We start from the raw sequence: 13,316 nt of genomic DNA on the forward strand, positions 1-13,316 counted from the left end.
TATGACTTCAGCATTGCTGCTCATGAAGTATAGAAGGATAAATAAGGGATGGGGCACTCTTAATCTCAGTGCCCCAAATTAAAATATTCAACATTAGAAGTCACTTTAAAAAAAAACAAAACCAAAAAAAAACCACAAAACAAAATCTACTTACTTGAGACTGTTGATAATCAATTTAAACAAGGGTAGAAAAAAACATCATTATGGGAAAACACTATGACTAGGGCGTCACGGTGGCTGCCCATGAGATGATATGCCATTCTGTCTCTTTCAATGTTTTTAGAAAACTAAAAGCAAAAAGTGTCCTTTAAGGTGTCCAGAATAAATATATGGCAAGAAGACATTAGAGGAAGAGCCAAGGTGAGAGAATTATTCTATGTCTCATATTTTAATTCTTTGGATGTTCTTACAAAGAATAAAACACTTCTGAGGAAAGAAGACCTCAGCTCTATAGGCCCCTCAGAAAAATTGTGGACAAGAATGTTTGACTAGCTCTAACATTTCAAAGCAATTGGGGAGGGGGGAAGGAAGGGTTATCAGCTACTTTCTCACAAAATGAACAGCAAGGAATGCATCTGGGGGAAATTTTGAAGGCCTGATTTGGGAAATGTGGCTTCTCACTGCCATACTTTGCTGAATACATGAGCCTGGGAGGATGGTTGCCGCTCACCAGGTGATCTGCGATTTTCTCAAGGGTGTTGGAAGAGTATAGACGAAAGGTCTGGTTGCCCCAGTAGCTCTTGACACAGACACAGGGCTTCCTCTCATCATATGGCAGGTACTGGTAGTTCCTGTGGAAACAAAGTACTGAGCAGATCATGAGGGTGAGGGAGCAGTTCAAGGGGAAGCACAGAAAAGAAAAATTGTTTGGCGCTCTCACAGCACAGAAACTGAAGACACAACGGGATGTGTTCACATGCATTAACCAGCAAATACTGGGGAGAGCCAACACAAACATCACTTATGCTACCTGTGAGATCCCTGAAAAGAAAAAGTTTGAAGTCAGTGGATCTAATTTTAGTGCTTTCCAGGGTGGGAGAAAAGCCAGGCAAAGAGGCATGCACAGAAGCTCTGGAATATCAATGGTGGGAAGCCACAAGGGAAAAAGGAGCAAATATTAATATCTGATCACCTCTTCAAAAGGAATGGCTCCACACACTGCACAGTAGGAGAACAATGGCAGCCTCAACACCATGTTGCTTTTACAACATGCTCTTTTTCAGAAGCAATAGCTTGTGGAGATTGATGTTCCTTGGCAGAAGCTAATCTACGCGACCCTGCTTAGTAAAAGCGATACCAAGCTCATAATAACTCAGTGATAAAATGCATAGAATCATAGAATCAGATGGGTTGGAAAGGACCTCTGAGATCATCAAGTCCAACCCTTGATCCACTTCCACCACAGTTGCTAGACCATGGCACTAAGTCCCACGTCCAGCCTCACCTTAAAAACCTCCAGGGACGGAGAATCCACCACTTCCCGGGGCAGCCCATTCCAATGGCTGATTACCCTCTCTATAAAGAATTTCTTTCTAATATCTCACCTAAACCTCCCCTGGCATCTACCGCTCTCTCTTTTCCCACTTTTGATCTTCGGTCCAAGCTGTCATATTGACTGGTTTGTAATGCTGCTTTCTTTGGGTGTTCAGCTGCATGAGTGTCCTGTACTGAAAAAATGAGCATGATGATAGCAGAACCAGAGTCTCTGCAGACCTGCCACGAAGCTGGATGTTCTGATTAGAGCTGTGATAGGCACTATGTCAAGTCCAGGTACCCAATAAGCACGTTGTCCTCCATTTATATAAATACTATAACTTTATGAAACACATTGCTCAGCCATACTGGACTTAATACTAGAGGTCTCACCATTTTCTGTACTAATGGTGGGACAGTGGAGAATTTTTTAATGCCTATGAATGTTTATAAACTGCTTTATGTTCTCAGATACTCTAAGGCATTTCAGATAGAACTGGCCACATGTGTAACTATGGCTGGCCAAACTGTTTTAGATAGCACAGGAGGGAATAAAAGATGCAGTATTCTACATAAATTTGAGGAAAAGGGAAATTTAATGAGAGAACTTGGTTAGTATTGGTGTGAGCCAAGAAGCAAATATCAGAATTGAAGACTGATACATTCTTTTACAATGGTTCTTTAAATCTAAATTCTTGTTAAGGGAAAAACTAAAAAGTCCCACAGTCTTTCAGTGAGGATAATAGTCCTCCACATGTACGGAAATCTGCAGTTCTGTTAATGAGGAGAGGCAGCTATCCTTCTATTAAACGTTCTTTTTTCCCCCCTTCTCCACAGAAACAAAATTTTCTACAATGGTATTTTCATTCTTATTTTCTTCCACTACCTCTTATTTAATCCCACTGAGCAATTGATTGCAGGAAAGAATGAAAGTATTTTTTAAGTTCAGAGATGTCCAGAAATCAAACAGATCCAGGTTGATACTTCCCACCTGGTCGTTGTATCTATAAACTGCTTGGCCTTCTAAAGAAAGAGGTACCATCTAATCATGACAGTCAACAATATCGGGTTCTACCTATCAAAGCAGCAAAGAAAATATTTCTTTTTATTGGCACCTTTGAAATTAATTAAAGCTTTACGCTTCTGTTTATAAACAAGGCCATTTAGAACTGTTCTGCCTGTTATCATCCATTGCTCCATTCCTTTTTTCAAGGACTATTTCCTCCTACTTCTGTTCCTACTTGCTATTTAACTATCTGTAATTATTAGCTCTAGAAAGTGTTCTGGGAAGCTGACTTTGTCTTGATCAGATTTCAATATTTTACATGTGATATTCTGCTTCTGGAGCTGGTAACTGGGTGGATGTTACTTGTAATCACAGCATGGCACCCTAAACCAGGGATGGCACTGGAGAATTTGCATTTTTCTGTAGCTTTCCGATGTACAGTTCGTGTACCACAGCCCTTTTAGAAAGGGTTCAAAAGCCCATGAGGCCAAGATCAAATGAGCATAAAATGGCTCAGAGCCATTCAGTTCAGTGGAAACTGAAAATTTACTGTTGTGAAAGATGTAATTGAGGATTTGAAAGCCCCAGTTTCACACAAACTGTTTAATACTGCCAGGGCTCATCAATGAGTCCCACGGGAATAAAAAGTAGGAACCAGAGTCCTATATGAAAAACAGATCCTCACCTGTTCCCCCCTGTGATCAGTGGTTTCTCAGGGAGTGTGGTAGATATCAGGGGTACTCCAAGGTCATGAGAAATGTCATCCCCCCCCTCATGCAGAAGACTTTCTTCTGCTTCTTCATCACGCATCTTCTTCTTCCCTCCAGCTCCTGCTGACACCCCATCAGTAATATTTCCAAAGTTACCTAGAGACATAGCATTACCAGAGATGACTGTCTTGGAGGTGGTAAATATGAACGAGGTTTAAAAAAAGACCAGTCATACCAAAGGAAAATCTTTGACCCCTCCTGTTCATTAGCCATTCTGGCCACACCACAGTTTATAAAGGTCCTGACAGGTTATCTTGGCACCAATAACATCAAACTCCAGGACAGTGCTTCCTTACCTGCCCTATGTGATATATCTAGTACATCACATCACATTACTAAGAGATATGATCCTCTGATTGCTGACTTTTGCAAAAGAAATTCAGAAACAAAAACAACACTGCTGTTGACATTTCTAGTCTCAGGAGCCCTGATATGGGACTGATTTACATAGAAAATGTATGTCTTTACAACATATGGATGATCATTCCAGTCTGATCTCAGAAGTGCTAAAACTCATTTTTAGACAAGTAAATTCTGCATACTGGAGTTGCATAGATAGTAATAACAATGCTTTGAGGCCTCAGATACAAGCCTAATGCCAGACAACTCTGCTAATGATACAGTCATCTTCCCTGATAGGATTTTGCCTTAAAGGGCAATTATCAGCACTGGGAAAGAGGTGCATCCATCAAACTGATAACTACAGATTTTAAGAGAGACAGGCAGGAAACATTCCCTACAGGAGAAGGACATGCTGAATCACCCCATAGGACATCCTGATCTGGACTTTTGGTTCAGCCTTTCATGTAAATAATGTATTAATTCTGACAAGAATCACTATAACTTCTTGCCGAAATATACAAATGAGTTTCTTGTGATTCTTAGCTCTGCTTCCTGCTAAGTTTCAGCAGGAATCAGTATCACTCATTGCTTGCCCTGTTTGTCACAGACATCTCTCCCTGCACACACGACCTTACAGTTGAGCACAGTCATGTACACAAGCACAAAGACTGGAAGTGCCAGGGTGCTTCTGTGCCCTTAACTCTTTGTGGGTCTGGTACAGTGATAAACCCCCTCAAGGGAGATGAGATCAATTCAAGCTTCTCTCTCAAGAGAAATTTCTTTTGCTTTGAAAATATCCACTCACTGTTCATGAAAATGTCTTCATTTTCTCTGCTCCTGGGGACAATTTAGCTCCACCATGAGGAGATCCCTCAGGCAGTACAGTCCTGCTTTACACTGGAGGAGGACAAGACTTAACAGGAGGATCTTAGGACAAGCTGTGCATGCATTTTGAGGCTTGCCTGTAAATCACCCCCATGCCACACTCATAGATTCACATGTAGCTCAGTGGGGTTGGCCAAGACAGTTCCCAGGGATCCTCCCCACAAAGGGGGTCCCTCACAGCTGGGAACTAACTGCAATGGACACCACAGAATGAACTCTGCCCTGAAGTAAATTATCTGAGTTTGGTCTCCCAAGAGATTAAGAGGCTAAATACTGGCTAAGTTATTGTATATAGTGGGTGAGAGGATTTGTATTAATACAGGGCATTTGGGAATAGAGACAGCTAGGAAATAGTATGCCCAGCTTGACTGCTATCTAGAAAAATTATGGTCAGGGTTTAACTAAAATGTAAGCTCTACTCTGAAGCTGATTCCTGAGCCCTGAGACACAGCTATCAGTAACACCTATCAACCCCTTGCTCCTGAATCTCCTCTCTGGTTTGGAAAAGAGCTTAATATACTTACCAACAGAAACCTCAAAAGTTATTGGTTTGTCCCCAACCTTCCTATCAATCATTGTGGCTTCAAAAAATGTCCCAAAGAGAAGAAATTCCTCAAATTTTTCTTCATAGATCTATTGGAGAAGACAGAGGAAAATTTGACATTTACTTCCTACTCTTTTTTGTACAGCACAAAGAAGTCTTTATAAGTCTCAAGCAGTTGTGTTACTATCATAGATCTATCAGTCGGAGGTCGTCAATGAGGCACATTTTGTAGGAAGAAGTAACAGCTCTTGTCTGAGAAATTGATATGTCTGTGTGACTTTGGTCTTGTCAATAGTGTCAAATTACATCATAACTGATTATGTAAAAGCCACTACCCCTCACTTCAGCCCCAGGAGTTGTTACTGTTTAAGGTATTTCAGCATCTTCATATACTCTTATCCCACCATTCAAATGATACATCTGTGGCAGTTCAAGGGCTGTTTAAGGGCACTCTTTTAGTACAACAGCAACAAGTGAGTGTGGCCATAGTTTTCCTTTGCATTGCAATAGTAAATGCTGCCATCATAATGCATCCAGTTCCACTTTTTCCCCTGGATGTCTTTAACCTACTGCCCATGTGTTTGTACCATCAAGATTTTAACCTTGCTCGGAGTCAAGACTTTGATATTTATCTCCCAGTGACACTGGTAAGATACAGAGATTTTTAGTGTCCACATTTAGATGGCAGCTGTATGCCAAAGCCTACTGAAACAAAGCAGTCCATTGTGGGTTTTTTATCCTGTTGTGTTTTAAACCACAGGCCCAAAGGTAGGAGGGTCTCAGCGGTGGGGAGGATGAGCAGTTCTCTGCTCTTTGCCTTTCCTGGCATCACAGCACAGAAACCAGTAACCCGGTAATCTTGTTTTCAGCTTTTGACAGAATTTGGAAGCACGGGAACGAGAGGGTCTCAACACAGCAACACACCCTGGAAAGTGTAATGGTCTTTTGTGAAGTTTTAAGGATCTGCTAGGCTCTGTTTGCACCTATCAGAGACCCAGCATCTGCTTGTCCCTGGCACAGACTCTCAAGGAAGGCCAGTTAACATCTCTGACACCCTTGGGTCAGTAACAAAGCAAGCTATTAGCCCCAAACCAAGACTAAGTTCAAAGGAGATATATTTTATGGCGTGAGTTCTCCCCAAATTTACATCCTGGCTGCCATGATCTTTCGCATGCAAACACTACTCATTCCACAGCATGGACACCAGCAAACCGAAGCCTACTAGGCAAGATCCTTCTGCAACAGAGTGAGGGGAGAATAAAATATCAGCTGTGCAGGAATGTTTGTTTCCCTCACTTTTGCAAAGCAGAAACAGCTCTTGACACAGTCCATGATTTCTTCATTTTGAAAAACCTCTGTTTTACACAGTAAAAGGGCATAGGTCTTCGGTGAAAGGGTTACCAGCATCATATATCAAAGCCAACACCACAAACAGATTGCAGCTCCAGAGTAATTTTATCTTCTCTGCCCCTTTTTTATTTCCACCATGGAACCCAGAGCATAGGATGCCTTATAAAGCCAAGGCTCAGAGCCTATGACACACACATCTATGTCCCATTGCAAAGAAAAAGAATTGCAAATGTTTGATATCTTCTTTGCTGCTGGAATAGGTCAATAAACTTGTGCTGTGGGGATGAATAATTTGCGTCTGTTGTCTCGGAGGCTCTGTGAGACATTTTTTGCATTATATGTAATGTCTCCAGTTCTTGCTTTTCCTTTCAGAATGTTATAATACAATTACTGTGTCTACTGTAGCATGAAATATTGCTGAATGTCAAAACCAAAAGAATATCAAGCATCACTGTATCATGTTGTTGCCCTTTACTCATTTGGTATTTGAAACGGAGACACAGTATGCAGAAAAAAATCCTTACTACTACTATTAAGGTTTGTTAGTGTTACAGCAGGGCTTGTTCCTCTACCTGGATTATTTTTTTAGAGCCTAAGACCATAGTGTCTGAGCTATTCACAATAATGTATTTCTTCCATATATAGGAAAATCTATACGGAAATCATGGCTAGGCTTCGTGAACAAAGATTTGGGGAAGGCTCTACCCACGTTTGTTACAAGCATGCTGGTGGCTAAAAAGGCCAATATGAGATAGGCACATCCAGTTGCAAAAGGCACAGCAGAAAGACTCCTTAGGAGGTATATTCTGCAAGGCACGATTCTTTCTGCATTGTCTTTTCTCCTCAAGGGTGATCCTGCGTGCTTTCTCAAAAGCATCAGCAGCGTTATAGATGGTGTGTCTCCAGACCTCCTGACTGGAGGCCAGAGTAGACCAGTTATGTTGGTCAATATGGCCAAGGTTGAGATGTTGCTTCAGGGAGTCCTTGTATCTTTTCTTCGGGGCTCCTCTCTTGCAGCAGCCAGTGGCAAGTTCACCATAAAGCAAGATCTTAGGGAGGCGGTGGTCCTTCATCCTGGAGACGTGTCCTGCTCAACGCAGCTGTGTTCTCAGCAGCATGGCCTCAATACTTGTGAGTGCTGCTTGTTCTAGAACAGATGTTTTAGTCCCATAATCTGACCAGTGGATGTTTAGGATTGTACGGAGGCAGCGTTGATGGAAGTGTTCTAAGAGATGCAGGTGGTGGCGGTAGATGACCCATGATTCAGATCCATATAAGAGACTACACAGCACAATGGCTCAGTAAACACTGATCTTTGTACTTTTCTTCAAGTGTTTATTACGCCAAACTCTTTTATGGAGTTTTCCAAAAGCACTATATGCCTTTGCTAACCTGTTGTCTATCTCTCCGTCGATCTTACCATCTGAGGAGATGAGGCTACCTAGGTAATTAAACTGCTGGACTGATTTGAGCTCTGATTCCCCAATGGTGATATGGGGATGAAGGAAGATTTCTTACAGTCTTCAGAGAAGAACTGAGGGACAGAGGTAATTTACAACTATATGAGTATATAAAGCAAGACCACTCCACAAGTTCACACAACTGGCTTGCAGTTAACCCATGCCATTTCTCTACAAACACACTCCTTGACCTGCTCCAGCCAGCACTCATGCCAAAGATTCCAGGGCACAGGCCAAGGAAGAACACTTGTCAAGGCTAGGCCTCAAGACCAAAGAACAATTGCTCCTCTCCCATTTACTTGTAGAGATGGAGTTGAAAGACCAAGAATCATATCTACTAAAGAACACAAGTATCTTGAGCACTGAGCCAAAGTTTTGATCAGTGACATAGAATCATTAAGGTTGGAAAAGAGCTCCAAGATCATCAAGTCCAACCTCCAACTGTAGCAGTTATTATTACAGGAAGGATGCTGAAAGGCATTCTGGGACTTGTAGTTCTCTAGGACTTTCACCCATGCATGTTGAAGTGCTCTAATGTCATTAGTTGAAAGATCACGTTACAGTTTGAACTTTGTATTTAAGCTGGTGTTCTTTGTAAAAACTTAATTCAGTTACTGCACCAAATGTGAGTAATTGAGTTTGTGCAAGACAGGTGCCACATTCAACCAAACACCACCCTGCCCAATCAACCATATCGCAAAACGCCACATCTACTTGGTTTTTGAACACTTCCAGGGATGGTGACTCCACCACTTCCCTGGGAAACCTGTTCCAATGTTTAACCACTCTGAAGACATTTTTCCTGGTATCCAACCTGAACCTCCCCTGGTGGAATTTGATGCCATTTCCCCTTGTCCTAGTTACCTCAGAGAAGAGGCCTCACCTCACCACAGCCTCCTTTCAGGTAGTTCTAGTAGACGTACTGAAGTAGGAGGAAAATTGGTTATGAGAAGAGTTTTTCCCATTTATTGGGTAAAAAAAAAAAAAAAAGAGCTTGCGTGTGCACCAATGCCGCTCCCAGACAGGGATGTGAGAGAGCAGAGAAGCAAATCTCAGGTACAGGCTCAGCTCCCAAATCCCTGCCACAACTGCACAACCTTCCCAAAGCACTGTAGTGCAGATCTTCCCATGATGTAACCCTGTACAACAGGCGAAGTTAAGCAAGTAACATCAGTTAACATTAGTTGAAATTGAATATATAATTTTCATTAACTCTCTCTTAAAGAGGTTATCGATCTAATACCACACTGGCAATGCAGGGTTAAAGGAGGAGAGCAAAACAAGCTAGACTGTATCTATCTCTCTGCATTTGTACAAAATCTATGTCAGTGATTCCCTACTGACTTCAACTGACAATTACCAATTTTCTTGAATGAATACAGGAAATCAGTACCAGCTGCCCCTGTTGGTTCTCTGTCAATTAGCAGATATTGCATCATATAAGTTTCTGGTGGGGATGTGTGGATGCAGCTAGTGCAAAAGCAACAATAGGACAGGAGACCTGAGTTTTAGGGACACCAAGTCCTACTTAAGAGTTTTTTGAGTTACAGGTACATATTAATGATCCATTTGTGCTGAACTATTATGGGAAGGTCCCAAGACTATGGAGACATGGAGATGCTGTAGGGAGCAGAAAAAGTAGTATTATACGGCCTGAACCCAAACACACGTACCAGTGTCATCCTTGGAGGTTTAGGGACACATGACAACCAATCTCTTAACATCATACTGACCTCTAAAGGTACATCAAATGGCTCGACTTCCACTTCAGTTGAGTTCATCTTATTTGAAGGAGCAGCTGACTTTCGATCCTCTCCTGCTTTCTCAGTTTTATCTTTTCCTTTAAGTGCTTTGAAGTCTTTACCTTTGGATGACAACTTGATATCCTTGATAATACTTGAAAACTTTGACTCTCGGGCTCCTCCTGAAAGTATTTCCACAGCAATCTCAATGAAGAGACGTCCCCTGAAGGAAACCCCTTCTCCAAAACCTTCATTAAGCTCCTGGTGGTCATCAATGAGGCTGTGGTTCCGGGGTGAGCCATAGAGATTGATCCAGGCAGGCCCAAAGGTAGGCAAAAACCCTGGAGATAAAGTACCTTTTATGGCATTTCTGTTTGGTGTTAGTATGCTCTCCTCACTATCTGCTCCAAGAAATCTTGCCTCGTGCACACCAAAAGCCAAATATCATTTCTGTGCAGTGGGGACCACTTCATACAGAGCATGATTTTGCCTCTGCCAATACCCAGCCCAGGACTGTGCTGGTATGGAGCTCTTTCTCAGAAGGTGTTTGTACCACACATGCTGGGTCAGGAGGTCTATTGCATCTCTTTGCTTCTATAGACTGAGGGCTGGGACATGAAGGGAGAGTAATGAAGGCTTTCTCTTTTAGGCTAAAATATTTCCACATCCATGTCACTTCTCAGCTTATACGAATTTTTCTTTTATTTTCTGATTAGAGACTTGGATACACATTTGAATTAGTGGGTTTAAGGAGTTACTGTGCCTTTGCTGAGCTGTGATAACTGAACATGTTCCACACATGGATCACACAACATAAACACGGTTATAAATGTAGACTCAAACACAGGTGAAAAGACTCCAGGTAGTGAGCCTCACCTCACATAGGTGCAGACAACACACTAGTCCATGGTATTTCCCTGGGCTGTGATAGCACCCAGCTGAACGTTACCTAAACATTTTGCTTTTACTGGGTAGATAAAAACCACAAGCCTGCTCTGCCTTTGATTTTCAGTGATTTTCAGGTTTTGTGCTTATTGCCCAACAGAAACTCACATGAACTATAAACTTACATTAGTCATCCTTAATGACTAGAGTAGACTATTGCCACAGTCACAAAGAAGGTACCAAATCATGCAGCAGTCCTTTAACAAGAAAGACAGTGGCAGACCACCATACAACAAGCACAGTGTAAAATGATGTCAAATTAAGCAACAGAAGGTCTCTCAGAACCAACACTTGAGCTCTGGACATTCCTAAAATGGGATTAACCAGTGCTTAGTTTCCATGCAAGCAGATTTTACCTTAGGGGCATTATCCTGGAACATTTTCACCTTTACCTTTGTCACCGTCCTGTTCATTTGATATTTTCTTCAAATCAATGAAGTGTGTGGCTAAAGCCACATCATTCATGCTGCCTTCATCCCAGACCTGGATTTTGACTCTTCGACAGAGTGGAGGGAACATTTCCTTGAAGATAATCTGTTCTTGCCACACTGGATCTGCACAGTTCTTTTGTACTGTTGTCCGGCCCTGAAATGGAAATCCAGCAAACTTAACCCCAGAGGGGTTGAAGTCTAGAGAATGGCAATGAGTATAGCACAGATTGCACTTAGCAATATCTCTCTAGTAATTTTTAAAGCACAAATATCCTATCTTGAATGTACTTCGGCTTTTCTATTAGCTTGTTTATTTTGCCTTCCATATCTAACAAAAGACTACGTTATTGCTAAAGAATTCTTACCTGCACATCAGAACCTGGAACAAAACTCTTCAGGGCCCCTTTGCACAAAATATATCTGTAAAGACAGACTTTGACATTTCTGCTGCAAATTGCACATCTTCAAATGGCTTTTGAAATATCTGGGTAGCGGTGATGTAGCGCAGTTTGTCTCATAAAAGATTAAATTCATTAATTCTGCCAGGCTGCATGTACCAATGGGATACCTTAAACGAGGCAATTTATCTAGCAAAAAGTCTAGCCATTTATTTGGCTCACATTCTGGTGAATGCCTATGTAGAGGTGTAGATTCCAGAGCTATTCCTCCTAAACTGTAGGAGATGTCAGGGTTGTATCATAATCCACGCAGTTGCTGGCTGTAGCAGAACTTCTGCTTTCACATTCAGTGGGGAGAACTGAATCAGGAAACCCACGAACACTACCTCTGAAACCATGTTTATACACCAGTGTGCAAACTCACATCAGTGACTCATTCTTATGTATTCTTCAGTCCTCTATTGAACCTGAAGGTTTCATGCATTTGAATGTTTTAACCCATACTAGTTTGAGAAGTAACACTTTGCAATTTGGATTCACAACAAAACATGAAATCAGCACCAAGGGCCTTGTTCTCACACCTGAAATGTCTGGAAAGGACTGACTGAACCTGTCCCTAAGGCTTCCTTGCACACAGAAAACATTGCTGGCTTAAAATAATTGCCAGTTTGATTCTTTCCTTATTTACACCAATAATCAAGACTCCCTGACACACGTTTCATGGATGTACCCCAGAGAAACCAGGCCCCCGGACCTCCTCTACACTCCTCTTCCACCAAAGTCAGAAGCTCCTCTCAGCAGTCACACCATGTTTGATGTCAAAGTTGCTCTGGGAGCAACGAAGCGAGGCAGCACTGAGACAGTCTGCTACAATGCTTAACTCTACCCACAGAAAGCTGCAAGGGTTCTGAATTTCAGCACAGTAATTCAGAAATCAATACACAGCCCTAAAATCCAGACTGAACCATCCTTACTGATTTCAGTCTTGCTTCCTTATTTCACTCTAGGGAGACCAGAACATAGCACTTACCTAATACCATGCTGGGTAAATCACTGTCTTGTAACTCGATGTTTTAGTAACAGTGCTACGGAATCCTCTTTCCCCTCCTGCTGCCTGCCTCTAACCTACTGCTGTGAGGCTGATATTAGATCTGCTGGCATTAAGTGTCTCCATCACTGTATTCCTGCATAATTTAAGAACTAAAAAATTTCTGATGGCAGAAATATGTGTTTTACTTAATTTATGTAACTATAAGTTAAAGGACATCAGCATAATCACCTGCCTGTAGCACAGCTAATAGGAAAGAAGGCCTATTTTTGTGATCAAGAGGATCCCAATTACCATTTGACCTGCAAACATGACCACCACATAGGGATCCACAAGGTCCTTACTGTCGCCTATGAATGCTTTGGTGACATTGGCCATGATGCTAGAGTTCATCTTCGGAAGTCCTTCTGCTTTGTAAATTCTCACATAAAATCTGGCCCATGGTCTTTCAGATGGAAAGCCTTTGGGGATCAAGAGGTTTCTGAAAGAAAAAACAAGAAGCTGTTTTCTTAAAATTGAAAACTCAGACAATGAAGTGATATTTTTTCCAACAGTACTGTCACCTCAAGTTAGCATGCATTCTGAGAAGACACAAAAAGGTGTATGAATTTGCTTCTGCATCTAAACCAAAAAAATTCTCATTACCATGAGAAAATGATACAGCATTACTCGACAAACTTGTCTGTGTGATATAGAATCAGGTCCAGTTAGATCAGACTGCTCAGGACCTTGTCCAGTAAATTCTGAATATCTTCAAGGACAGAGATTTGCCCCTCTCTCTGGGCCCCTGTTACACATGACCATCTTCATGGTAAAAAAATCTGTTCTGAAATTCCCTTGTTCTAACTTGCATCCAAAGCCTCTCCTTCATCTACATACTTCTACTCATTCATCTGAAAAGAGGCCTTTTCATGCAGGATAC

General features: G+C 41.7%; 1 protein-coding gene across 1 annotated transcript in view; it reads right to left on the reverse strand.

Moving 5' to 3' along the window:
* The window catches only part of FER1L6 (fer-1 like family member 6), an 85,180-nt gene that overhangs the window by 39,284 nt on the left and 32,580 nt on the right, over positions 1–13,316 (reverse strand). The window contains exons 9-14 of the mRNA XM_064645475.1: positions 12,689–12,875; positions 10,910–11,102; positions 9,564–9,913; positions 5,001–5,109; positions 3,165–3,345; positions 671–791 (exon numbers count right to left, since the gene is read on the reverse strand). Of these exons, the coding sequence (XP_064501545.1) occupies positions 671–791; positions 3,165–3,345; positions 5,001–5,109; positions 9,564–9,913; positions 10,910–11,102; positions 12,689–12,875 (1,141 nt within the window). The remainder of the gene's footprint in view (positions 1–670; positions 792–3,164; positions 3,346–5,000; positions 5,110–9,563; positions 9,914–10,909; positions 11,103–12,688; positions 12,876–13,316) is intronic.

This window comes from Pseudopipra pipra, chromosome 1 (assembly GCF_036250125.1).
Source record: "Pseudopipra pipra isolate bDixPip1 chromosome 1, bDixPip1.hap1, whole genome shotgun sequence".
Lineage (NCBI taxonomy): Eukaryota > Metazoa > Chordata > Aves > Passeriformes > Pipridae > Pseudopipra > Pseudopipra pipra.